Source organism: Adiantum capillus-veneris, chromosome 6 (assembly GCF_014529385.1).
Source record: "Adiantum capillus-veneris isolate H3 chromosome 6, ASM1452938v2, whole genome shotgun sequence".
In the NCBI taxonomy this organism is placed as follows: Eukaryota; Viridiplantae; Streptophyta; class Polypodiopsida; order Polypodiales; family Pteridaceae; genus Adiantum; species Adiantum capillus-veneris.
Genome location: NC_140936.1, coordinates 67451821 through 67476718, shown reverse-complemented (window position 1 = coordinate 67476718; position 24898 = coordinate 67451821). Strand labels below are relative to the sequence as shown.

Below are 24898 nucleotides of genomic sequence, written 5' to 3'. Positions count from 1 at the left end.
TTTAACATTGGCCCCGTGTTGAGATAGATCTGTAAGCACATGTCTATATTCTAACCCTTGTTCCCGTTTATTCTCCCACATTTGATGATCAATTTAATATGAGAAAATCATTTGGGTTGGTTAGATATTAGATTTTATGACATTTCTTCTACAATAGTAGACATACATCCATGGCCTAATTGTCAAGAAACTTGTTCATGTGATAATCTGGCTGTTTCATATACTTTTTGGTGATTGATTTTATGTTCACATGACTTTGTGCCAATAATTACTCACTTCATAAGGAAGACACCCTCAAGGCAGACATTCTCTTATTTCTAATACGGATCTATGGACTTGCAACCACACATTCATGATTGAGTTATGCTTGTCAACAGAAATATCTCATCAAAGCTCGTAGCAGTTTGTAGACTAGAATTTAATGGGGCACAACCTTGGGATTAAACATGCCTCAAAGCATTGAACTTGGCCCTCCAAACCTTTTAGCTATATGTACTTTAAAAGTATTCTCTTGTAATGGCCTCTTTTCATTGCTTGCTTACTGCATGACACCCAACAAGCAATGGTTGCATCCTTTTTGCAAATGGAATGGGGATGAGTGGAGGAGTCGGTTTTATCCAATCTACCCATGATGTGAGAAGGTCTCAACCACAAATGTGAGAAATGAAGCCAATAACACTTGCAAGGTGAGCAACACAATCATAGGTCAACAACCATGCATATGTATAGGCTGGGAACCAAGCAGACAACTCACCTTGGCATTGCAACTAGGACCATGGGGTATTGATGAAGCCACAAGGATCGATGCTATTGTGAAGCATCATAAATACAAATCCAAGAACTTGGACCCCTATCCAAGATTCTCATCCTATCGAACACTATTGTTTAAACGTACTAGTTTTGGTGTAGAGATTGTTGAGATCCCACCCACAATGTGCCACCTCTAATTTTTGGCACGTTTTGGTTGTTTCCTAAGAGAATTTGAGCAACACAATTTGTTAAATTAATGGGCCATTTCTTCCTCTAATGCTCAACATGTGTATTTATGACTTGCTTATGACTTTAAAGCACCTTATTATTATACTACCTAAGCGCATTGGGCCAACATTTTATTCAGATTTTTTGATTCCTTGTTCAATTTATGGAAGGCACCTAGGTTTGGTTCAAACAAGCCGGTGGAAGAGAAAGTGGTCTTGTTTGACTGCCATGCAAAACATTGACCCAAAAAAACTTCCTTTTTAAAAAGGTTAACAACGCTTTGGTACCTTGGAAAAGGAGCATTACTTTGCATTGAGAACTACATGCATGAATAAGGCTTTTTTTAACCACTTGGTCCAGCCCCATTGGATTCTAGAAATCTGGTCGATTTATAAGTGCAAAGACCCTAGCCTGCCACCATTCCTAGTGAGTGGCAAGACAACTCCTTAGGCAAGCTTTAGATTAGATTCACATGTAGCACGTTAAGTTTAGTGTCTCAGTTGTCTGCTTGTTGCATGGGTAAACGCTTGTACCCCGGGGGGGGGGGGGGGGGGGGATTACTATGCAAAAAGTAGAACTTATAAGCTTATAGCGGGTTTAGCGACTCCCTGTGGGAAACACCTCTTATGCACCCACCCCCTAGCAAATTCTCGTATCATCCGCCCTTCTTTTGTAGATCCTTGTCTTCTAGCATCGATCGTTGGGACATGCAAAGGCTCTCTTCTCTCACTCCTGCATGTCCTAACGAGTAGCTCTCTCGTTTCATAGATACACAGAAGAGAGAAGAGAGAAGAGAAGAGAGAGAGAGAGAGAGAGAGGAGGAGGAGGAGGGACAAAACAAATAAATCGCATTAGAGAGAGAGAGAGAGAGAGAGAGAGAGAGAGAGAGAAGAGGAAGAAGAAGAAGCAGGAAAGAGACAGAGAGAGATGGCAACATCCGCCATTGCCTCGGCCTCCTCGGCTTCTTTTCTGCAGGCAGCCGCTTCCTCGGTGGTGAAGCTGAACCCTTCTGCTGCATTCTCTTCCAGGACCGTCCTACCTTCTTCGCAATCTCTTCGGCTTCCCTTCCGATGCCCTCCGAACCCTCTCATCCGTAAGTTCCATTTTCATGTCCCGCTTCTCCTATCCTTCTGTTTGTTTTTCTTCCTTGTTTTGTTCTTGTAGCTGGAAACGACCCCCTGATTTGAATTCAAGGGAAGGATCATAGTGCAAGGAATGAAATGAGCAAAATCGAACAAGAGCACTGAGGGAAACAGCAGGATGATGACTTGGATGATGAATGAGGGTCCATACATGTAGGCAAGTAGCTGCATACAACGTTAGAAGGGTACACAGGACCTTTGTGTTGATGGCACCTCCCAAGCCAAAGCTGTAATGCAAATTTTGCTGTCTCCAATGAGTTTGCCTTTGGCTAATTGGCTTTTACCAAGAGCCTAAGTTTACAAGAAATGCCATGCCATCATCCATCCTCCTCTCATACAAAAAGCTTTTGCCATTCCGGGCCTCTTCTCATAGAGCCATGATCTATTGCTTAATCTACACCACAATTAGAAATTTTTCTTGTTAGAAGGTGAAGATAGTCATTCGAAGAATCCTCAATGCAAGTCAATTTTGGTAGCCCTTGTCAAAGGACTTTTATGAGTTTTGTCTTTGGTTCTACTTGTTTGGTTTTGAAGAGATTGGTTGATAGTGGATTAATGTGTTACGAGGCTCATTTCATTTTGGAGTGTGAGAGTGGATTATTCAAAGCATAGGTGGCCTTGTATGTTTTTCTTTATCATGAGAAGTCTAATTTATCTTTATTGAATTTTTCTCCTTTAGCCTACTACCACTTCCTCCCAAGGAAGAACACCTACAATCAAGCAATCACATGGAGTATGATTCAAAACAAGAAAAAGATCATGTGTCAAGGCTAACTACTACATGTTATCACCCTTCTCTTAAGGCTATGGACTCAAACTCATCTTTATGACGTTAGAGAGCCTTCTCTTTTTGTAGATTGTGGTGCGAACTTCTGCTAGATGAAGAGAGGAAGTGCCTTTCAGAGGCATGGCCGTGCTGCACCTACCATAAGGGGGTTCTTGGCTTATTCATGCCAAACATACGGATTGAAGGGAACACATCCAGAGTTGAAAGAAAGTAAAAAAGGATCGTTGAAGAGAGAGTGGATGTCATGTGGATCTGTGTGCCATGTGGACATGCTTCATTGATTTCTAGAGCCAGTTTTCCACCTATATCTAGATAGGAGTGTCTAGAATCCTAGGAGGATTAATATTGGCATTTTTGTGAGCCTGTTCGCTAGACCTACATATCAGGACGAGTCCATTAGATTAGGTTTTTCAATTTTGGAACCCTCTTGCATAATTGGATTGTACAAGCGTTGTGACAGATGTTATCACACTACGGTGGGCATTTGGCATGACGTGCATATAGTTTTAGATTAGAGAAATCCAACGAGCCATTCCCAGTGCCGATTGGATTCGTGGATTGGCAGATGTGCGACAGTATTACCCAGAAACTAACTCTTAGTCAAACTTATTAATAAATCATTTTACAGATTTATTTTTAAGAAATTTGACAGAGGTTTTACCCTATCTCAACCTTAAGTGGCTTATAACCAGTGAGAAGTCCCTATTAAAGGAGCAGTTATACCAACGTTTTGCATCAGATCAGGCAGCGCTTAGTTCAGCCCAACGTGTTGTAGTAGATCAGTCTCGCCGTTTTGCAACAATTATAAACCCTAGCATTTTTGCTCCAAATCGCCAGATCAGCCTAGCACTTGCAAGTACAGTAGATCAACCTAGCGTTTTCAGATTTTAGTTCCTTCTCGCTCGCTCGAATCTACCTTCGCTAGCATCCCGATGCTGTCCAGTACTTCGGCAGCCCATTGAGCTTCTCCTCGGCCATCTCCTCGCTGCATTGAGTGCTCCCATTGCTGCCTATCATCGGTATCATCCAGATCTGCGTTTTTAGTTGTCACAAATGCTGACGTGTCAAGCCACTGAAGAGCGGAGCCAACTTGCAGATCTCGGCCGAGGGGCCTAAATCCTAGAAGCAATAGAAGAAGCAACAAAAGAAGTTTCACCAACTTACAATTCCTCACCAAGTGGGCCTAATTTCAAAGAAGTTCGTACCAACTGACCTAACACGGAAGATCCCATTCAAATGGGGCTCAAGACATCAAGGAGCCTTTGATAGGCACAAGTATTTATCAAGTGATGGTCCTATTTTGATAGTGCCAGACTTAAGGAAACCATTCAAGGTGTTGGGATTAAAGCCCAAGTGGCCTCTTATGCGGATATGGCCGGCCGCCCGCCTAACTCACTTACCTCTAACTCTTTGTATATACTAACATATTCTTTGTGAATACTAAGGAATTGGGTGATAACCCTTCTAACAGATCTCTGCGTACTGTGTAAGCTCACTGTGTGTGTGTGTGTGAGAGAGAGAGAGTCGACCCACGCTCCGCTCCGCGACTTCAATTGGTATCAGAGCCTTGGTTCAGTGCGGATTTGCGCAATCGCGCGCGCGCGCACTTTTCTGGCAGATTCTGGATCCGGAGTTCGAAAATTCACACTCGGCGTTCCGAGAGCGTTTCCACCAGGCGACCTGGGGTTTTACCCCCCTTTCGAAGCCGTTTATGCCCTCAGAATTTCGTTCTGAGCACTACAGCAGAAGATAGATTTCAGCCGCAAAGAAATCCGTCTTGTGTAGATTGGCAAGCAGGAGGTGGTCGACATCAATATCGACATCGACATACATCACTTATTCGTCTTCAGAGCATCATCTATAGACCAGGTATACATATATATCATCAGATATATATATTGCAGTCTGCATTGCTACTTCTTGTGCTTGCCAGGTTCCAGGGGAGGTGTGGCCATACGACGGCTTGACACCACTGGCATGTATTACAGATTGATGTACTGTGATTGTGGGTCTGCTAGTTGTGAGTCACGCTAGCAGACAGACCGCCGCAGCGGTCATAGGACAGTGATTGGTCTATTATAGGATGTATGCTAGTTCTGGGCAGTTTGCTGAGCCATCTGAGAGGGTCGTGTGTGAGGTTTTTTGAAGCCAAGCACTGGGGGCTGGGTTACCCAGTGTGAGGTGGATTAGGTTGCTGGAGTTCCCCTCTACACGCATCCTCTTCGGCGATTTTTATCCCTTAGGATGTATGACTTTGTGTAGACACTGGATTGCATCTTATGCGTCAGGCCGTTGAGGCATTGTTCAGAGTTCAGTCTTGAGACAGATACAGGTTCTGTCATCGCCCAGAGAGGAGACAGTGTATGCTTACAGGACAGCATATTACAGGGATTTTTTAGATTTGTCATTGGTCAGCTATTTATGATTGTTTTTTGAGCTATCTTTTGGTTCCCAGAGCTCAGTTTACAGGGGAGACTCTGTCAAAAATTTTCAAAATACTGACAGTTCCTGAGGAGAGGTGTTCAGCTTGTTGATTACAGCTTGTTTACTGTGTACAGAGGCCAGTTTACAGGGGAAACTCTGCCGGATTTTTCTCAGGAGTAAACAGTTTGGCAGATATGGCATCTTCTCACAGTGAGACTCTTTACAACATAAAGAAGCTGGATGGCACAAACTTTTCATTCTGGAAGAAGCAGATTTGGCAGGTTTTGGTGCAGAAAAAACAAGTGAAGCCACTGAAGCTCAAAGGGGAGAGACCAGAATTTATGGCTCAAGATGAGTGGGAAGAGCTTGACGAGTTAGCTTGTTCCACAATCATGCTGACACTGTCAGAAAATGTTTATTTCAACGTAGCAGAAGAGACTACAACGTATGGCGTATGGCAAAAGCTATGTGATATGTACGAGAAACAAAGTGCTGCTTCTTAGATTTACTGGCTCAAGAAATTGGTGGATTTGAAGATGAAGGAAGGGACAGCCATGTCAAATCATCTGAATGAATTTCACTCAATTTTCAGCCAGTTAACAGCACAGGAGATAGTCTTTCCAGATTCAGTGAAGGCTATGTTTCTCTTAATCACTTTGCCAGACAGTTGGGATACTTTTCGTACAGCGTTAAGTAATTCTGTCGCGCCAGAAGGTCTTACGAGTGCTAATGTAGAAGGCAGCTTGCTCACAGAGGAAGTGAACAGGAAGAACATTGACAAAGGCAAAGGCAATAGTGCTTTGGTCGTTCGAGGGAGACAACAGTTTAAAGAGAAGAAGGGTAAGAAGGCACAAAACCGAAGTAAGTCTCGTGATTCGAAGTCAAAGGATGACATAGAATGCTACCATTGTGGCAAGAAGGGTCACATGAAGCGAGACTGTACGAAGTGGAAACAAGAAAAAGGCAAAACAAAGAGTTTTGAGCAAGATGAAAAGAAGAGTTCAGTGAAGATTGAAGAGGTGAATGTCACAGGATCTGGTTCAGACAGTGATTCTGGTATAGCAGGTGGTGACATCTTCCTTACAAGCAATCTTGATTCTGTTTTCTTGACTGCAGAGGATGGACATGCTATGAGTGATTGGATTATCGACTCAGGGGCATCTTTACATGTTTCTCCGCACAAAGAGTGGTTTACATCATATGTGGCTACTAAAGACTATGTCAGACTTGGCAATGAGCAGGTTTGTGACATACTTGGAGTGGGAGATGTGCAGTTGAAGTTTCAGAATGGCTCTTCTTTATGGCTCAAGAATGTCAGACATGTTCCAGCAATCCGAAAGAGCTTGATTAGTACAGGGAAGTTGGATGATGCGGGTTATGTGACAGTTTTTGGGAACAGCGCTTGGAAGATCTCCAAAGGTTCGATGACTGTAGCACATGGCAGCAAGTCAGGAACTCTGTACACTTTACATGTTTCAGAGGTTAAAAACCATGTAATTAATGTGATTGAGCAGCCAAGTGTGTCACTGTGGCATCGTAGGTTGGGACATATGTCAAAAAGAGGAATGGAAATACTTTCTCATTATGGTTATTTGCCTGGCTTTTCATTTCAAGATTTCGAGTTTTGTGAGCATTGTGTTTATGGTAAGCAAACACAGGAACCGCACAGATCAAAGAGGAATCGTAGGGACGAACGGTTAGCTCTTGTACACAGTGACCTATGCGGACCAATGCCTAGTTTGTCACTAGGGGGAGCAGCGTACTTTTGTACATTCATAGATGACTATTCTCGCAAAGTATGGGTTTACTTCTTGAAGCACAAGGATGAGGTGCTCAAGGTCTTTAAGACATTCTTGCAGCTGGTGGAGAATCAGAGTGGTCAGAAGCTGAAGTGCTTGAGAACTGACAATGGTGGAGAGTACGTTTCCAAAGCTTTTCAAGACTTTTGTGAAGCAAAAGGGATTAAGCGGGAACTTACTGCACCATATAATCCTTCACAGAATGGGGTTGCAGAACGTATGAATAGGACCATACAAGAGAAGGTCAGAAGCATGTTGTCAAATGCTGAGTTGCCTGATGGATTTTGGGCGGAAGCAGTGGCTACAGCAGTCCATTTGATCAACAGGTCTCCTAGTAGGGTTCTGGATAAGAGTGCAGTGGCCGAGATGCTATGGACAGGCAAGGCACCTTCGTATAAGCATCTCAGAGTCTTTGGTTGTGAAGCTTATAGCCATATTCCTAAGGAGTTCAGAAATAAGTTAGAACCAAAGAGCAAGAAGTGTATATTTCTTGGCTACGGAGAATCGGGCGAGATGGGTTACCGGCTTTGGGATCCTGAGTCCAGAAAGCTTATTCGTAGCAATGATATGCATTTCAATGAAGCCAAGTTTCACGCTAAGCCAGAGAAGACAGAGGAGATCAGAAGAGTTGTCTTCAGGGAAGATGGACCTAGTGCTAGCACATCAAGACAGCATGGTCAGGCTCAGGAACAGCCTATAGTGGCTAGAGAGGCAGAATCAGTTGTGGTGAGACGTTCTGAGCGTGTCTCCAAACCACCTGATCGTTATGTGCCATCTCTAAATTATGTCATGCTCACAGATTGCGGAGAACCATCTTGTTACAAGGAAGCATTACAAGTGGTTGACTCGAAAAAATGACAGTTGGCCATGCAGTCAGAGATGACAGCTCTGCATAAAAACCAGACATGGAAATTGGTTAAATTACCACAGGGCAAAAAGGCTCTACCTTGTAAATGGGTTTACAGGTATAAGATCACCGCTCATGATAGTCAGCCAAAGTACAAAGCAAGGCTTGTTGCCAAGGGCTTTAAGCAAGAACAAGGCATTGACTTTGATGAAGTCTTCTCTCCAGTGGTTAAGATGACTACATTGAGATGCTTTCTTGCATTGGTTGCTATATTGGATTTGGTGTTGCACCAAATGGATGTCAAGACAGCGTTCTTGCATGGTGATTTAGATGTGGAAATTTACATGCAGCAGCCAGAAGGGTTTGTTGAGAAAGGCATGGAACATTTGGTATGCCAGTTGTTAAAGAGTCTTTATGGCTTAAAACAATCACCGAGGGCATGGTACCATAAGTTCCACCAGTTTATGCTTTCTCAAGGTTACAAACGTAGTGAGTTCGATCACTGTCTATATACAAAGAAGGCTAAGGATGGCAGTTGGCTGATCCTTATTTTGTATGTGGCTGACATGTTGATTGCTGGCAAACACTTGGAAGAAATTTCAGCTTTGAAGTCAAAGATGGCAAAATCGTTTGACATGAAAGACATGGGTGAGGCAAGTCATATACTTGGTATGCGCATTGAGAGAGACAGATCAAAGAAGTTGATTTGGTTATCTCAAACCGAGTATATTGACAAGGTTTTGCAACGTTTCAATATGGAGAAGGGAAAGGCATTGAGTGTTCCATTGCCACCATATGTGAAACTTAGCAAACAAGATTGTCCTGTGTCTGAGGAAGAAAAGGCTGAAATGGATAAGATTCCATATGCGTCTGCAGTGGGTAGTTTGATGTATGCAATGATTGCTACACGTCCGGATATTGCATTTGCAGTGGGAGTGGTTAGCAGATATATGTCAAATCCCGGCAAGAAACATTGGGAGGCAGTGAAAGGTATCATGAGATACTTAAAACATACAAAGAGTATGCGCATATGCTATGGTAGTCAGGATTTGAGTGTCAGAGGATACACTGACTCAGATTATGCAGGAGACTTGGATAAGAGGAGATCTACATCAGGCTATGTCTTTACATTGGCTGGAGGTGCCATATCATGGCGATCTCGATTACAAGATTGTGTTACGCAGTCTACTACAGAAGCTGAGTATGTTGCAGCAAATGAGGCATGCAAAGAAGCTATTTGGCTTGGTAGATTGGTTGCAGACTTGGGAATCAATGCAGATATGCCAGAGTTATATTGTGATAGTCAAAGTGCTATACAATTGGCAAAGAATCCAGTGTTCCATTCGAAGACTAAGCATATTGATGTGAAGTATCACTTCATTAGGGAAGTACTTGAAGACAAGCAGATACAACTGCTGAAGATCCACACCAAGGACAATCCTGCTGATCTACTCACAAAGGGACTTCCAGGAGAGGGCTTTGTGCATTGTCGTGAGTTATTGGGCATTGGATAGATGGCAGCCATGTAAATCTTTGTACATTTATGTTCATAGATTTACAGTTACTTAAAGTGCCACATTGGACTTTAAGTGGGAGGTTGTTGGGATTAAAGCCCAAGTGGCCTCTTATGCGGATATGGCCGGCCGCCCGCCTAACTCACTTACCTCTAACTCTTTGTATATACTAACATATTCTTTGTGAATACTAAGGAATTGGGTGATAACCCTTCTAACAGATCTCTGCGTACTGTGTAAGCTCACTGTGTGTGTGTGTGTGAGAGAGAGAGAGTCGACCCACGCTCCGCTCCGCGACTTCACAAGGTTCACCCTGATTCTTCAGGTGATTCGGTGCTTAACCAAGGAGCCCATGAAGTGGCTTATAAAAGTAAACGGCTTAACGATGCAGAACGAGAAGGAACTTATGGCTGTGATTCACGCCTTATCTACCTCGAAGCATTATCTTCTAGGAAGAAACTTTGTGATCAAAACCGATCATCAAAGTCTGCAATATTTTCTCACATAGGGGGAGTTATCTGAGAAGCAGATGAGGTGGGCCAACTTCTTGGCCATGTTTCACTTCCAGATCCTTCATTGTACGCACACGACCCAGACTTCTTCTCTATTTGAAGCAAGTTACAGAATGGAACAAATGATTATCCCTATTCAATTCGGGATGGTTACCCTATTCAATTTGGGATGGTTACCACATCATGTGTCGTAGTGGGAGTTGGCCAGTCTTATATCATGTGGATCTTTGCTGGATCCATACTCACTTGGTTGTGAGAGACTATAATGGCGGAGTTAGTGTATTTCCGTGAGAAAGAACTCACTTTTCTTTGCATTTACATGCAACTCGTGCTTTCGCAGTTCTTGAAGCACTATGTCCAAGTGTTTCCGATGTTCCTCCTCTGTCTTTGAAAAGACTAGTATGCCATCAAAGAATACTCCTGTAAAAGCTCGGTGTGGGCTGAAAATATCCCATCCATCATTTATTTGCATGTGTTTTGGTCAAGCCGAAAGGAATCACCAAGAATTCATAGAGTCCAAAGATAGTGCGAAAAGCAGTCTTACGGACAAGGGCGATTTGTATCTAATGATATCGGCTCTTTAAGTCTATGCGACTGAAGGTTCTTGCACCTTGTAACTTATCGAGAATATCATCAATTTGAGGAATCGAAAAGCGATTCTAGATGGTGATCTTGTTTAGAGATCGGTAGGCTATTGTTACCATACACATGTGGTAGTGATGTGTGCGAACACACTAGGACTGCCGAGGCATTTTTACCCTCTTTAGGAGGTTTTTTCCCCGTGCATTGTATATACGCCCATCACTCTACGGCTATCTATCTTTCCATTGCACACTAAGTAATACACTCTTAGTTGTGTGCCTTGAGCTTTGGTATCAGAGCACGTTGTGTCTTCCCGCGCTCAGGTCGCCAGCTGCTTCAGCACACGCCTCCTCACTTTCTCCGATTTTAGTGAGGTTTGGCGAGCGTTCGTAGGTCCATAAATATTTTTGATTTTGCTCAGATTTTTGATTCGGGCTCATTTCGGCTTGCGTTTCTACTACAGACAGGTCTGCACAGCCAATTTCGTCATTTTGTGCAGAATTTTTGTCAGTGCCATTTTCTGCATAATAGGTGCCTTACAGTCTTCTACGGTTTGTGCTATATAGCACGTGTTGTTCCCACTTCGTTTCTCCTCTTTTTAGGCAGTTTTCACATCAGGTGCAGCATTTATTGTCACAAACTGCTGACGTGTCAAAGCCTAAAGAATGGAGCCAACTTACAGATGCCGGCCGAGGGGCCTAAACCCTAAGAAGAACAAGTAACAGAAGAAGAAGTCCTACCAACTTATGGGGACCCCGTTCGATGGGGCCCCAAATGACAAAGGATTAAAATAAAGCAGCACCCGTACACACGTAAAAAAATTGATGACGTGGTAGATTTTTGAAAATTGCGTTGGCATGATGACGTGGCAGGCTAAACGGATTTTCGCATTTTGCATTGGCTGATGATGTGGCAGGCTGTACGGATTTTCGTAAATTACGCTGATAGCTTTTGACATTGCTTTTTGGACCAGAAGTTTTTGAGTTTTAAAGGCTTTTTACTGTAACCCCTTTTCAAGCCAAGGGCCTTTAAATATGAGGTTAGGGCTCATTCTCTAGTATGCTTCCTGGAGAAGGTGCAGAGTTTGGAGTACTGGCTTCTACTGTGTTGACGAAATAGGGGCTCTAGGGTTTGGGGCCAATACTCTCTGGGGTGGAATTCTGCCACTCCGTGTTGCGTGTCGTCTCTCTCTCTCTCTCTCTCTCTCTCTCTCTCTCTCTCTCTCTTTCAGTTCATTTGTTTTGAAGTGCTAAAAGTCTGTTCTTTTCTATTGGTACTTGGTGTCCGCCTTGTGACAATGGTATCAAGATTCAAAGCATCAGGCGTGTGCTTTTCTGAAAGCATACCGGTCCTACAAAAGAGCAGACAGAGCTATTTGAATTTTATTTGAGGGATCTTCGCCCTCCAACCCGGACTTTTTAGCCACTCCCACCCTTATTTCATCGCGCATCGGGCGCGCTCCCGTCTTCACCGCTGTGTCTTATAGGTCATAAGCCATAAAGAACCCAAGACTTGGAATTCATGGATTCAACAGAATATTTGCAGTTTTTGCTCAACGAACTCCATGACATTCTTTTGCGGCATCCTCAACAGAATCTTCCAATGCTGCAAAGTTTTCAATAATTTTTGAGATGAAATCATCCACTAACCTTGGATCATAAAGGATCAATACCCATAAAGGATTAATACCCGCTGATTATCCTTTAGAAGTTGACACGTACCTCTTGTTTTTTTTCCATATTCTCTTGTATATCACGAATAGAATTCGAGTTCAGTGGAGTGGGTTCCTTCTTCGCTTCTTCTTTTTCGAAGATGCTTTGTTCTTGTTGTTGCTACCGAACAGGGCAATTGGGCTTCATGCGTCCTTTCTCATCGCAGTAGAAACATCTTCCTTGCTCTTTGAAGGTTCTTGGTTCCTTGGCCATTGTGTCTTCTATAGTCTTAGGGTATTTAGACCCAAGTGGCCCATTTTTTATCCTAGAGCCCTAGGGGCTATTTAGCCCCTTTTTTTTTAGCTTTTTCCTATTTTTGCTAGGTCCTGGGGGATGAGGGATGTGTCGGGAAGGCTGTGTTTGGGCCTATATATGGAGGGGGGAGGGGGTCACCTCTTACAATACACTGTAGAGTCCAGAGGGGAGGTGCCCCTGGGAGCCTAGTAGCAGATGTAGAGCAACCAATGTTTTGTTGCAGGGCAGCCAACGTGTTTGTCACAAAAAAATGATGTGGCATGTTTGCTCGGAATATGACAAGAATTTGAAGGTATAAATTGTTCCAACTTATAGGGTCTCGTCCGATGGGGCCCTGGGACACTTGTCACAAGACGGGCACCACGTGCCAATAGAAAAGAACAGACTGAAACAGACTTTTAGCACTTCAATAACAACTGAAGTGAGAGAGAGAGACGACACGCGACACGGAGTGGCGGAATTCCACCCCAAAGAGTATTGGCCTCCAAACCTTGGCGTCCCTTTCGGTATTTCTTTATATTGCAACAGGAGGAGGTACTCCAGTCTCTGCACCTTCTCCAAGAAGCATGCCAGAGAATGAGCCCTAACCTCATATTTAAAGGCCCTTGGCCTGAAAAGCAGTTACAGTAAAAAGCCTTTAAAACTCAAAAGCTTCTGGTCCAAAAGCAAAGCCAAAAAGCTGCTAGCGTAAATCACGGAAATCCGTACAGCATGCCACGTCATCAGCCAATGCAAAACGCGGTAATCTCCCTGCTGCCCTTAGGGTTAGGGTTAGGGTTTTTGCAATTTTAGGGTTTCTGGCATCAGCCGAAGAACACGAAGCTACACTTGCTGTGCCCAAGGACAGTCCCATAGACAATGACGTTGACTCTCCACAAGGTGGCCACAAGCTACAGATGTGGTCGAGAGACCATTATGCACCAGCCAACTCCCAACTGCTGTAGCTCTGTGTGCGACTAGCCACTGAAACAAAGTGACTCGCCTCGGCTTTCTGGAGTCATACAACCTCTCCCAAAAAGCTGCTAAGAACTCAGGTGTGAGACCCTCCTCTTGCCAATGAGGTGCTGCAGCAGGGCGAGCCTCTCTCTATGCTGCCAGTATGTGACGTCCCACTCGAACAGTGTACTGAAAGAAGGGGACACCTGGGTGGTCTGCACAAGAGAAAGGGTCCATCTAGAGCCACTCTCCAGGGTCCCACTGTACTCGTGCCGTTGGACAACACTCCCAGGTCCACAGCCTCCAATGTACAGTGTCAAGCGCTGTAGGGTCAGGATCGATGACACAAGTCCTCCCACAGATGCCCACCACTCGGATCCTCTGAAAACAGCACTTTGCCACCCGTGGGTGTCATAATAATCAATATCTAATTCTCCTAAATGATTTTCTCATATTAAACTGATCATTTAATATGGGGAAGTGCAAGGGGAGAAAAAGCTAGAATATTGGTTAAGCTAGCAGACCGGCCATAGTAGGGATCCAAAGGAGGGAAAATAGGGATCCAAAGGGGGGGGGGACCATCTGCAAAAGAGCCATGTGCAACAATGGGCTAAAAAGACCCTAAGGTTCAGCCCATTAAGACTTCCAAAATGCTAAGGTTCCAAAATTCAAACGTTGTGTCCAAAGGTCAACCTTAAGGGAATTGGATGCTTTGTGTGTGTACAAAAAAGTCTTTGCAATCCCTACTTGGGAGGGGGCGAGCCTTGCATGTAGGGGATGAGAGAGAGAGCCACACACACACACACAAGCTCCCTTTACACAAAGGGAATGAGGGACACGTGTCAGCTCCCTAGGCCAGATGTCCACAAGGTGTACCCAATTCCTATTGGATGGCCTTGGAGGTGGACCAATGAGAATTAGGCTAGAGTAAATCTAGTTTAATTAATTTAAAAACACTTAATAAAAGAACCAATGAGAATTAAGTCCTCTAGAAGACTATTGGACAGTCTCCCAAGGGGTCCAATGAGCATTGAGCAGCCCAATGGCTTGCCTGATTCCTATTGGCCAGGAGGCAAAAGGGTCCAATGAGAGTTTAGTTGAATTATTAAATTACCTAAAGCTCTCACAAAAGGGGAAAGGGGGACACATGTCAGAAGGCTATCACTTATGCTGCTTAATAGTCATTGGCTTGACCTGGGGAGGTCCAATGAGGGTAGAGCAAGAGCAAATAGCAAGAGGGCTCGTCCAAGAGAGAGAGGCGGCTGATTTTTGCAAGGCATTATCACACACACACACACAATCTCATGTGTGAAGTAAAGAAGACTCTCTCTTCCCAAGCTTTAATGGAGAGCTCATCACCTACTCCAAGCTTGTGAGATAGAAGCCTACATCGACACTCTTGGCATGTGGATGCAAATCCAACCAAGAGCCAAGCTTCAATGCAATGCTCATCTCCTCTACCATGCTAATTACTAAGCTAAGCTATGCTAATATGAGTGATTATGTGAGGAGATGTACATCTTTCTCGTAAGATACTCCTTCTTCCTCTCAATCTACTCTCATACTCTGCTAGCTCTCACCATCTTCGAAGGTGTGTGAGGTCTTGGGTCTGAGACCGGGGATAATTGATGTTGTGTTTGCTAAGTGTTTTGCTTAGTGCATGAAGCTTTCATCTTCATTGCACTAGCTAGTTTTGAAGAAACACAAAGAATTGTATTGTACAATGTCTCTCTTGATGGGAGAAACCATAATACAAAGCCTTTTGGAGGGAGGAACGCCGGCTCCATGCAAATCCGGTCCTCAACTGTTGTCAATAGCTTAATTTCTCTCTCTTTTGAAAGTATTGTTCATGCTATCTAACTAGCTGTTATGCTTTTTGTTGTTCTCTTTACCCAAGCACTCTTGTAATTCTCATTAGGAATCTATTCTAATGAAATGCCCACTATGTTCATGCTAATTTCCGCTACACACAAGTTTTTAGGCCATTAAATGTTACATTGGTATCAGAGCGCAAGGTTTCTCTTTTCTTGCTCAAGAAGGGAGGTCCTCAAGCTAGCTATAAATGGTTGGTATTATTAATTGCCTGTGAGTAAGTAGAATAGGGAATTTTCAGCCTTGCAGTGCGCTTGTCTTCGTGCAGTTAACGGGGCATCACCGTCGAGAGCTATGGTCTTAATAGTGGAGTCCTATGAGGCTTGCCTACGGCTTAACCACTATTGAGCTATTAGAAGCTTGACAGGAGCCGGTGCTGTTTTGGTGTTGAAAGACCCTCTCTTCTATTCCTTGCAATTAATGGTATTCGAGCCACGGGTACAGGAGCTTGAGTGCTTTTTCTAAAGGGGTAAAGAGGAGTAGAAACTATGGCTTGAAGTGCCAAAGTACGCCTAAAAAGTTGTTAGAATGGCTGACAATAGTAAAGAGAGTGTACACCTAAAAGTTGTTAGAATGGCTGACAATAGTAAAGAGAGTGAAATTACTGTTGATAACTTTGATTTTGCTAATGAGCAAGCTACTAATGATGCTCCGATGCTTGTTAACTATCTTGTTTCTAGGCTTCAACAAGCCATGGGCAATCCATCTCTCCAAAGTGAAGTGCAACGGCAGCTTCGTGCTCACGGGATTCTCCAAGCTCATCACCATGACGAGAGAACACCTAGGAAGCCTCCTTGTGAAGAGGTCTCTCTCCGATTCGCAAAGAAGAAGAGAATCCATACGAAGGGCTCAAGAATTTACTTCTTGATGATGCATCTCCTTCCCAAAGGAGAACTCAAGAGCCTCCACCGAAGGAACGAGAAAGAAGTGAGTCTCCCGCCACCTCGGCGGAGATGGCTCCACGAAGACAGCGGGCTAAACGCTCTCCATCACCACCAAAGCGGAGAAGACCATCACACTCTTCTCCACACCATAATTCAAAGAGGGATGATAAAAAGCAAGAGAAGAAAAAGGCGAGAAAGAGGACACTCTCTCCTCCATCTTCTTCATCCTCTTCCTCTTATGAAAGTGATGGTGAAGACGACGAAGATCAAGACAAGAATAAGAAAAAGGCGAGAAAGAGGTCACCCTCTTCTCCACCTTCTTTAAATTCTTCACCTTCTGAAGAAAGTGATGGTGCAACCTTTGAACCATAAAAAAGAAGAGGCCATAAGAAATCCTATGCCGCATGGAAGAGGTCATCCAAGTTGAAGAAGTTCAAAGAGGGAGGGAAGAGCATCTCTTTCCTTACCTATGATGACACCTTTGGTGCTACGGACAAAGTCTTGGCCTTTATCCAACAGTTTGATGCGGCGTTTGGAGATGAGGGCTTCACGGAGTCCTCTAAGCTACGCCATGTAGCTATGCACTTTCAAAAGTCCGCCAGACAATGGTGGTCTAGCCTACGAGCCAACGGTGAAGCTCCACGAACATGGAAAGCTTTAAGATCTTCCATTATGAAGCAGTTTTTGGCCACCGATGCCAGAGACAAAGTACTCACCGAATGGCGAAGCTTAAAGCTCTCTCCCTATGAATCAATCCACAAATATGTAGACAAGTTTTGGGACCTACAACTCAAAGCCACTGTCTTCAAAAAGTTGGATTTTGGAGAGCAAAAGCAACAATTTTGTGCGGGCTAAATCGAAGAAATGGCGCAGTATGTCAACTCCCAAAGGCCACGTACCATATCGGCGGTAATACACCATACTATGGTGGCCTCTTGAATCAATTTCCAAACGGGGGCTAAAAGAAATAATAAGCCCACGGAAAACAAGGGTTCCAACGGGCCTAAGGGGAAGGACAATGTCCAAAAGTCTCCTAAAGGCAACTCCAACAAAGCTAAAGAGAAGGGAGTTTACAAAGGTAAAAACAAACTCTCTTCTGAAGAGCTTGAGCGTTATCGCAAGGATAACCGGTGTTTCAAGTGCGGCGAACAAGGGCATGCGTACCGCGCTTGTCCCCAAAAGAACAACCGCCAAGATCCTCCTAGAGCTTCCTTGGTTGAAATCCAAGAGGAGGAGACTCACCAAACTCACCACAAAGGATCTCCTCTTTGCCATGCTTGGGGAAAGGTAAGAGAACATGATGCTTTTATTCTCTTTGACCCTGGTTCTACTCACAATTTTATATCTATAGAGTTGGCCACCAAGCTAGGCATACAAGCCTATGAGATGAGAGATGTCCTACCTGCAGACAGTGCTTTCAAGGAGCAAGAAGCTTCAGTCACTCCCTTAATCGGGAAATTGAGGTTTCATGTTCAAAGCTATGTGGACAAAGAGGACTTCTTTATCTCTCCTCTCAAGCATGAGGATGTAATCTTAGGGGCACCATGGTTTGATCGCCTGGCTGCCAACGTTAAATTTCCTGAAAGGAGAATCTCCTTTAAGTTCAGGGAAAAAGACATGTATATAGATGCTAAGGAAATGGGTAACACTATTCCCATTGTACATACACCAACTTTCAACAAGTCAATAAAGAGCTCTATTTCCGTGTACATGATTTTTGATAAAGATTCTCAAAATGAACCTAATGCTTTAGCAAAAGAAAATAAAAGTAACCAAAAGGAATGTTTTTATTGACGACATCTCTTATGAGCTACCTCCTAAACGAGGTAATGATGACCATGCAATTGAACTTCTTCCAGGAAGTTCACCGCTTAACAAACCTCCTGATAGAGTTTCTCAAGCTCAACAAGAGGAGATTATGCGGCAAGTGCATGAGTTAGTTGAGAAGGGCATGGATAGGCCTAGCTCATCTCCATTTTGCTCACCTGTGCTATTAGTGCAAAAGAAAGACGGCACATATCGTATGTGTGTCGACTATAGAGCACTAAATAGGATCACTATCAAGAATAGGTTTCCCGTTCCACGGGTAGAAGACCTATTTGATAAGCTACAAGGATCGACCTACTTCAGTAGGATTGACCTAAAAAGTGGCTATCATCAAATAAGGATAGTTATCAAGACATTGTAAAGACCTCATTTCGCACCACATTTGGTCTTTACGAATACATTGTCATGCCTTTTGGCTTGATCAATGCACCAACCACAATCAACTGCTTGATGGAGAAGCTGTTCAGGCCTCATCGAACCTTCACTGGAGTGTTCTTTGATGATATTATCATCTACTCTTAATTCATTAGACGAACACAAGCAACGCCTCCAGGTAATATTTCAAGTTTTAAGAGAGAATAAACTTTATGTTAATCGAAAGAAGAGTGAATTTTTCTTGCAAGAGATTCAGTATTTAGGTCACATTATCTCTCAAGATGGCATCCAAATGGATCCATCCAAGTTAGAGGTAATAAAAGGATGGCCTAAACCAAGGAATCTTCATGAATCAAGAAGCTTTATAGGTATTTGTGCATACTATAGACGCTTCATAGAAAAGTTCTCACAAATTGCGGAACCATTACATGACCTAACAAAGAAAAGCGTTAGGTATACATGGTTTGCTAAGGAGAACAATGCTTTCGAAAAGCTTAAAGAAAAGCTTATCTCCCAACCTGTGCTTACACTACCGGATCTCTCAAAACCATTTGAGGTCCAATGTGATACATGTGGTGATTGCCTTGGAGCTGTTTTGCTCCAAGAAGGGCACGCCATAGGCTATGAGAGTCAAACGCTCGACCCTGTTGAGCAAGCTCTAGGCATATAGGAAAAGGCACTCCTTGCAGTTCTACATGCCTTAGACTCATGGAAGCACTATTTATTGGGGACTCCTTTCATTCTGCGAATGGATCACCAAAGTCTTAAGTACTTCATGACGCAGACCAAGCTCTCCGACAAACAAATGAGGTGGGCGAATTTCCTTTCGCAATTTCATTTTCATATTGCTCACATTGCTGGCAAGCATAATCAAGTAGCTGATGCACTCTCAAGACGGCCGAGAGTGAATGCGGTTTCCATAGCAACTCACAATGATCTATCTTCAATGATAGATGAGTATGCTATTGATCTCGATTTTAGAGATGTGATTTCAGCGGCCAGCCCTTGCAGTAGGGAAGAAAGAAGAACCATTTACTTTACAAGATGGTTATCTTCTCTACGGCAATAGACTATGTGTTACTAACTCACTACGTGAGAAAGTAATGTATGAATCACATGCTCCACCTTATCCGGGGCATAGAGGGATTCAGTCTACCTTAAAGGGAATTGAAACATATTTCTATTGGCCTACCATAAAAGTGAACATATAAGAGTATGTTTCTAAATGTGTGGTATGCCAAAAGACAAAATTTGATAGAGGGAAGCAACTTGGATTGCTTCAACCTTTGCCAATCCCTAATTCACCATGGGAGAGTATATCCATGGATTTTATCTGTGGAATGCCCAAGTCTATCCATGGAAATACGGGAACATGGACGATAGTAGACATGTTCAATAAACAAGCTCATTTTATACCTGTCAAAAAGACTATCAAAGCCCATCAAATGGCAACCCTCTTCATTTCACAAATTTTCAAGTACCATGGCTTGCCAATGTCCATAGTGTCGGATAGAGATCCTAGAATGACCAGTAATTTCTGGAAGGGTCTCTTTGAGAATTTAGGGACAAGGCTGAACTTCTCTTCGGCCTATCATCCACAAACGGATGGCCAAAGTGAAATAGCTAACCTAACCATTCTCGATCTACTAAAAGCCTATGTAACGGAAGTAGATCAAAGATCCCAATGGGAGAAGTACTTACCCTTAGTGGAGTATGCTTACAATAACACTGTACATACTTCCACGAGAAAAGCACCTTTTGAGGTAATTGAGGGGAGATCAAAAAGTCCCTTGCTACTTAAGGTATATGGGAAGATCTTCGTTGCAGATGAGTATAGCCGAGACCGACAAGAATCTTTTCAAAAGGTTAAGGGTGCTATTTCTATCTCACAGCAAAGGCAAAAGGCTGCTGCTGACAAGCACAGAAGAGCCCAAGGCTTTAAAGAAAATGATTGGGTCTTATTAAAGTTTCCCGAGGCTCGATTAAGGCACAGGACGGGCAAGAATCCTACGGGACACCAAAAGTACTATGCTACACTAGCAAAAAGGTACTATGGTCCCTTCCAGATTCTTAGGCCAATCAATGAGATGGCCTATCAACTCAAGTTGCCCAATCATTGGCTCATACACAATGCTTTCCATGTGAGCCTATTAAAGCCTTACAAAGGAGAGCCACCTCAAGAACCAACTATTGAAGACCCACCGGAGATCGAGGACCAAGAGGAGGTGTTGTAGCCCGAGTCCATTCTCCGACATGAAGACAAGGTACTAAGAGGCGGTAAGACTATCCAAAATTCAAAGGTTGTGTCCAAAGGTCAACCTTAAGGGAATTGGATGCTTTGTGTGTGTATAAAAAAGTCTTTGCAATCCCTACTTGGGAGGGGGCAAGCCCTGCATGTAGGGGATGAGAGAGAAAGCCACACACACACACAAGCTCCCTTTACACAAAGGGAATGAGGGACACATGTCAGCTCCCTAGGCCAGATGCCCACAAGGTGTACCCAATTCCTATTGGATGGCCTTGGAGGTGGACCAATGAGAATTAGGCGAGAGTAAATCTAGTTTAATTAGTTTAAAAACACTTAATAAAAGAACCAATGAGAATTAAGTCCTCTAGAAGACTATTGGACAGTCTCCCAAGGGGTCCAATGAGCATTGAGCAGCCCAATGGCTTGCCTGATTCCTATTGGCCAGGAGGTAAAGGGGTCCAATGAGAGTTTAGTTGAATTATTAAATTACTTAAAGCTCTCACAAAAGGGGAAAGGGGGACACATGTCAAAAGGCTATCACTTATGCTGCTTAATAGTCATTGGCTTGACCTGGGGAGGTCCAATGAGGGTAGAGCAAGAGCAAATAGCAAGAGGGCTCGCCCAAAAGAGAGAGGGGGCTGATTTTTGCAAGGCATTATCACACACACACACACACACAATCTCATGTGTGAAGTAAAGAAGACTATCTCTTCCAAAGCTTTAATGGAGAGCTCATCACCTACTCCAAGCTTGTGAGATAGAAGCCTACATCGCCACACTCTTGGCATGTGGATGCTATTCTAACCAAGAGCCAAGCTTCAATGCATGCTCATCTCCTCTACCATGCTAATATTACTAAGCTAAGTTATGCTAATATGAGTGATTATGTGAGGAGATGTATATCTTTCTCGTAAGATACTCCTTGTTCCTCTCAATCTACTCTCATACCCTGCTAGCTCTCACCATCTTCGAAGGTGTGTGAGGTCTTGGGTCTGAGACCGGGGATAATTGATGTTGTGTTTGTCAAGTGTTTTGCTTAGTGCATGAAGCTTTCATCTTCATTGCACTAGCTAGTTTTGAAGGAACACAAAGAATTGTATTGTACAATGTCTCTCTTGATGGGAGAAACCATAATACAAAGCCTTTTGGAGGGAGGACCGCCGGCTCCATGCAAATCCGGTCCTCAACTGTTGTCAATAGCTTAATTTCTCTCTCTTTTGAAAGTATTGTTCATGCTATCTAACTAGGTGTTATGCTTTTTGTTGCTCTCTCCACCCAAGCACTCTTGTAATTCTCATTAGGAATCTATTCTAATGAAATGCCCACTATGTTCATGCTAATTTCTGCTACACACAAGTTTTTAGGCCATTAAATGGTACAGGGGGCCTCTACTACAACTCGTTGTAAGCGTCCCTCACCCTGTAGCTCGAAAAACAGGGAGGGAACAGTCTCTGAGCAAGCCCGAATAGAGATGAGAATCTCCAGTCGCGTGAAGGCTCGCATCCATCTGGGCGCTGTCGTGCTGCTCCGCTTCCACGATGGAAAAAAGAGTAAAGAGAAGCAGAAAAAGTCTATTTGAAGTTCACATATTTATTGAGCAGTGACCAGGGCTCGAAAACAAGCAAGGAGATCCAGAAAGTGTATGCTTTATGTGGTTATGAAGGCCTAAGCGTAGAGATTTTATGCTTGAAGAAAATGTTTTACATGTGAAAGAGCTCTTAGGACATATAAGGCAACTTAGGTAGAGGAAGACATGTGGTCAGTGGTAAAAAGGAAAGTGTGCGAGAGACTTCACATCTCTGCATGAGGGAGGCCGAAAAAGTCCTATTCTGTAATTTTTTTGAAAAACAGGTTTCTGGACCAAACGAGCCACGTTGCCAGAAGGAAAAGGGCGTTTTGAACATTTTTGTGTCAATTCTGCACCAATTGCTCTGCTGTACTAGCGGAGAGGAAGCCATAAGCTTTGAGCACTCTAATCCTAAGCCAAGCTTCCATAGCCACTCTAATCCAAGCTTCCCTAGCCCACTCTAATCCAAGCTTCCATAGCCAATCTAATCAAAGCCACCATAGCCCACTCTAATCCTACCATCTCTCTCTCTCTCTTGAAGCAGCACGGGAAGAACGAAGGAGAGGAATATTATCAAGGCAAGCTTGGCAGGCCAATTAAGGTAAAGGGGAAAGCATAACAACATCATCATCATCGATCTCAACACTAACATCATCGAGATAGTTGAAGTTTATTTTCTCTATTATAATCTGAATTAAGGCAGGTTAAACGGATGTATTACACTAAAACAAATAAGACCCATCGTCCGAGCAAAGCCTTCCTTTTCATCAACGGTTCATGCTCGAGTATGGACTCTCACCTCTCATTGTGGAAGCAGCGGGTAGCCGCCTTGGAACAAGATATCTCCTCACTTACAGTGAAATTGGAGGCTATCCGGCAACAATTGCAACAACCTTTTGGTATCAAACAGTTTTCGACGGTTTCTCAACAATCTATGTCTCACCCTCAACATGTTTATTCAGAGACAACCCAACACAAACTCACTTTGCTTCGACAACAACATGCTCAGAAGCAACATTCTTTGCAGCATGACTGTTATAACAAGCCTCAACCTCAAAATGATCATCGGCAAAAGCAGCAACATGAAGCTTTCAGAAAATCTCCCCTTGAAGAGCATTCAACCTCTTCGAAGTGGGCTCACATAGTGGCACATATTTCCGACCCTAGTCAAGTACTCGGTCGTGAACGCCGCAACGCTGGACAAGTTCCCCCTTGCGAGCCATGCCATGCTTCTCCTACTCTGGAAGCCTTAATACCCGCTGATAAAGCTGAAGATTCAAGAGATTTTGGTTCATGTGTGGCATCCCAAACGCACACAACTTCTTTGGTTGTGGTCCAGGCAAAAACAAAAGCCTCGTCACCGCCCTTGTAGAATGAAGTCTTTGTTTCTGATGAGATAACTGATGCTGTGGTGAATGATAATTCTTCAAACTTGAAGATACCAATTCTTACCTTCAATGATACAAAGTATAAAACGGATACAAAATCTTGCAGCACGACTTCAGTCGCTGCAATTGAATATTTGGACACAACTCGTTTCACAGATAAACCTTTACAGATGGATATACCTCCAAACACTAATCTGTCTCAGTCTACGGCATCCATTTAAAAGGATTTTATGGTTCCAGACAAACCAATGGAATATCTTACAGATTTCCAACCAGTGGTCTTTACTCAAAAGAAAACTAAAGTCAGTTTACCAATAATTTCACTTGAAGCAGATACAGACTCAATCTTTTATTGGACAAAGCTCGAAGTTACAAATGACTTTGACAAAGGCAATAATCAAGTTGCAAATGTGATACTCATACTTTTGACAAAGATGAGACAGGTTGCAGATATGATCATTTCACAGTTTGGCAAAATAGTCATGGTCAATAACAGTGCCATTGGGACTTAACAGAAAGAGCTTTGGATGCAGAAGCACTACAAAAATACATTTCCTTCTTCCCGGAATTTTTTCAACTACCCTGGGTTTTATTTAAAGAGGGAGGGAATGTCACGATTGTGACTATGTTAACAGCAATACATCTACTCCTAGTTGTAGATACGCGAAGTGCCATGCCAAGGAGGACCCCTGCGCTTGGATGGTCACACCTCTTCGCCCAAAAGACGTGTCTCTTCGCCAAAAGCCACATTTCTTCGACGACTGGTCACACCCCTTCGTTCTACGGGTGCGACTCTTTGCCCAATGGTTGCAGCTCTTCGCCGAAAGGATGTGTCTTTACGTCTAAAGTCATGTCTCTTCACCAAGAGACGTGTCTTTTCATTTGTGTCTATTCGTCTCCTATATAAGGAGCCCTTGTAGCACACATTCAATCAATCAAACACAGAGTCTTCTAAGTCTTGTCTCGAGTACAGTTCAGTTTCTTAAGTCTTAATCATGAGTTTAAGTACTTAATAAAGGATTAGTACCTAGAATCCTCGCAGTTTAAGCCTTATTTTGTTTTACATATACTTGCCAGTTATGTGATCTTGATAGCAAGCCGCTTAAGGTGATTATAGCAGATATAGATTGAAGACCGGTTGGCACAGACCGGAGGCTGTGCAGGTTAAGAGGGGGTGGATGTCGTGCCGCTCCGCTTCCACGATGGAAAAAAGAGTAAAGAGAAGCAGAAAAAGTCTATTTGAAGCTCA

General features: G+C 43.4%; 1 protein-coding gene across 1 annotated transcript in view; it reads left to right on the top strand.

Moving 5' to 3' along the window:
- The first annotated feature begins 1664 nt into the window (after window positions 1–1664).
- LOC147455643 (3-oxoacyl-[acyl-carrier-protein] reductase 4-like) overlaps window positions 1665–24898 on the top strand; it is a 63754-nt gene continuing 40520 nt past the window's right edge. The window contains exon 1 of the mRNA XM_086514377.1: window positions 1665–2071. Coding sequence (XP_086370503.1) covers window positions 1906–2071 — 166 coding nt within the window. The 5' untranslated portion in view covers window positions 1665–1905. The remainder of the gene's footprint in view (window positions 2072–24898) is intronic.